Below are 1,087 nucleotides of genomic sequence, written 5' to 3'. Positions count from 1 at the left end.
TTTGTCCCGTAGCAGAATCCTCCAAAAATCTTCCTGACAACCATTTGCTACCGATCTGAAAGTGCGAGGAGGAGTTATCTAGGCTTTCCAAGAAGACGTAATGTTCTTCTGAGCCTGGCTCAAGCCTACAAAAAAGGTGACCCGAACACTCGTACAGTCCATTCGTGTATTGTGGTTCGCCGTCCAGCTCAAAGTAAAAGTTCTGTGCGCGAATGCGTAGTGCAAGCCTGTCTAGTGATGGTGAGGCCATTATGCACTCCTCTGCAAGCTCTTCCATCTTATCCAAGTCCGTTATGTTGTCAAGGCTCGGTGCAGATCCGTCATACTGTACATCAAATCGAAAGAACTCCCCGCCGCTTTGTTCTCCATGTTGAGAGAGAAGCTGTTTCCAGGCACGTGTCGAGTCGCCGTGGCTCAAAAAAGCCTGGAATATTCTGAAGGCGAACAAATCTGACCAGCTGCGACGGCGGCTCTTCTTCCGCGGCTTTGTGACCTTCGAAGGGTTGGGCCGTCTACTGATGGCTACCGACCGTTTCGTCCTTTCCACTTGTTTTCCACCCGCTGAGCCAGTTCCGAATGAAGCGACTAGACTTGGTTGAGGGGTTTCAGGGAACACGGCAGCCGTCTCTGCGAATGCTAGCCCCGCTGGGTTGTTGTAGGGGCCTACCCCACCATCCTGGTACTGCTGGCTATCGATATCTTGGGGAGCAAAAAAACTGCCAACGATTAGACAGAGCACCATACGATTTTAGAACAACGTACTATGGCGCTGCGGTGGTTGCTCGAAGCCTATGTATCGAGACCCAAATGTCAGCGGATGAATAGACATTGGGGATAGTGGATGGCCATGGCCACTTACGCTTTCCAAAGAGGAACCAGTTCGTCTTCACCTGTTTGGAGGATCTGGTAATCTGCGACTACTTAGTTGACAAAAACGTTCCCAACAGGGTGCTTTGTACACCTACCTCTGTCCTGGTTCCGTTTTCCTATTCCATTGTAGTTGGTAATAAGGTGTGTACTAGTGTCATTTGTCGCAGTGACGGGCATGCCGATGTGAAGGCCCATCTCGGTGGCGAGCGACCAATCT

General features: G+C 50.7%; 1 protein-coding gene across 1 annotated transcript; it reads right to left on the bottom strand.

Moving 5' to 3' along the window:
- Positions 1–761: 761 nt before the first annotated feature.
- On the bottom strand, positions 762–1,065 carry MAA_11519 (C2H2 transcription factor; the record flags this gene model as incomplete). Its single annotated transcript, XM_011413514.1, has 3 exons — positions 762–789; positions 860–911; positions 966–1,065. The coding sequence occupies 3 exons, from the start codon at positions 1,063–1,065 to the stop codon at positions 762–764; spliced, it is 180 nt and encodes a 59-aa protein (XP_011411816.1).
- Positions 1,066–1,087: the final 22 nt, after the last annotated feature.

The sequence above is a fragment of the Metarhizium robertsii genome (genome assembly GCF_000187425.2).
Source record: "Metarhizium robertsii ARSEF 23 chromosome Unknown MAA_Scf_9, whole genome shotgun sequence".
NCBI classification, from domain to species: Eukaryota; Fungi; Ascomycota; class Sordariomycetes; order Hypocreales; family Clavicipitaceae; genus Metarhizium; species Metarhizium robertsii.
The sequence above is the reverse complement of the archived record's forward strand: the minus strand, read 5'-3'. Positions and strand labels throughout refer to the sequence as shown.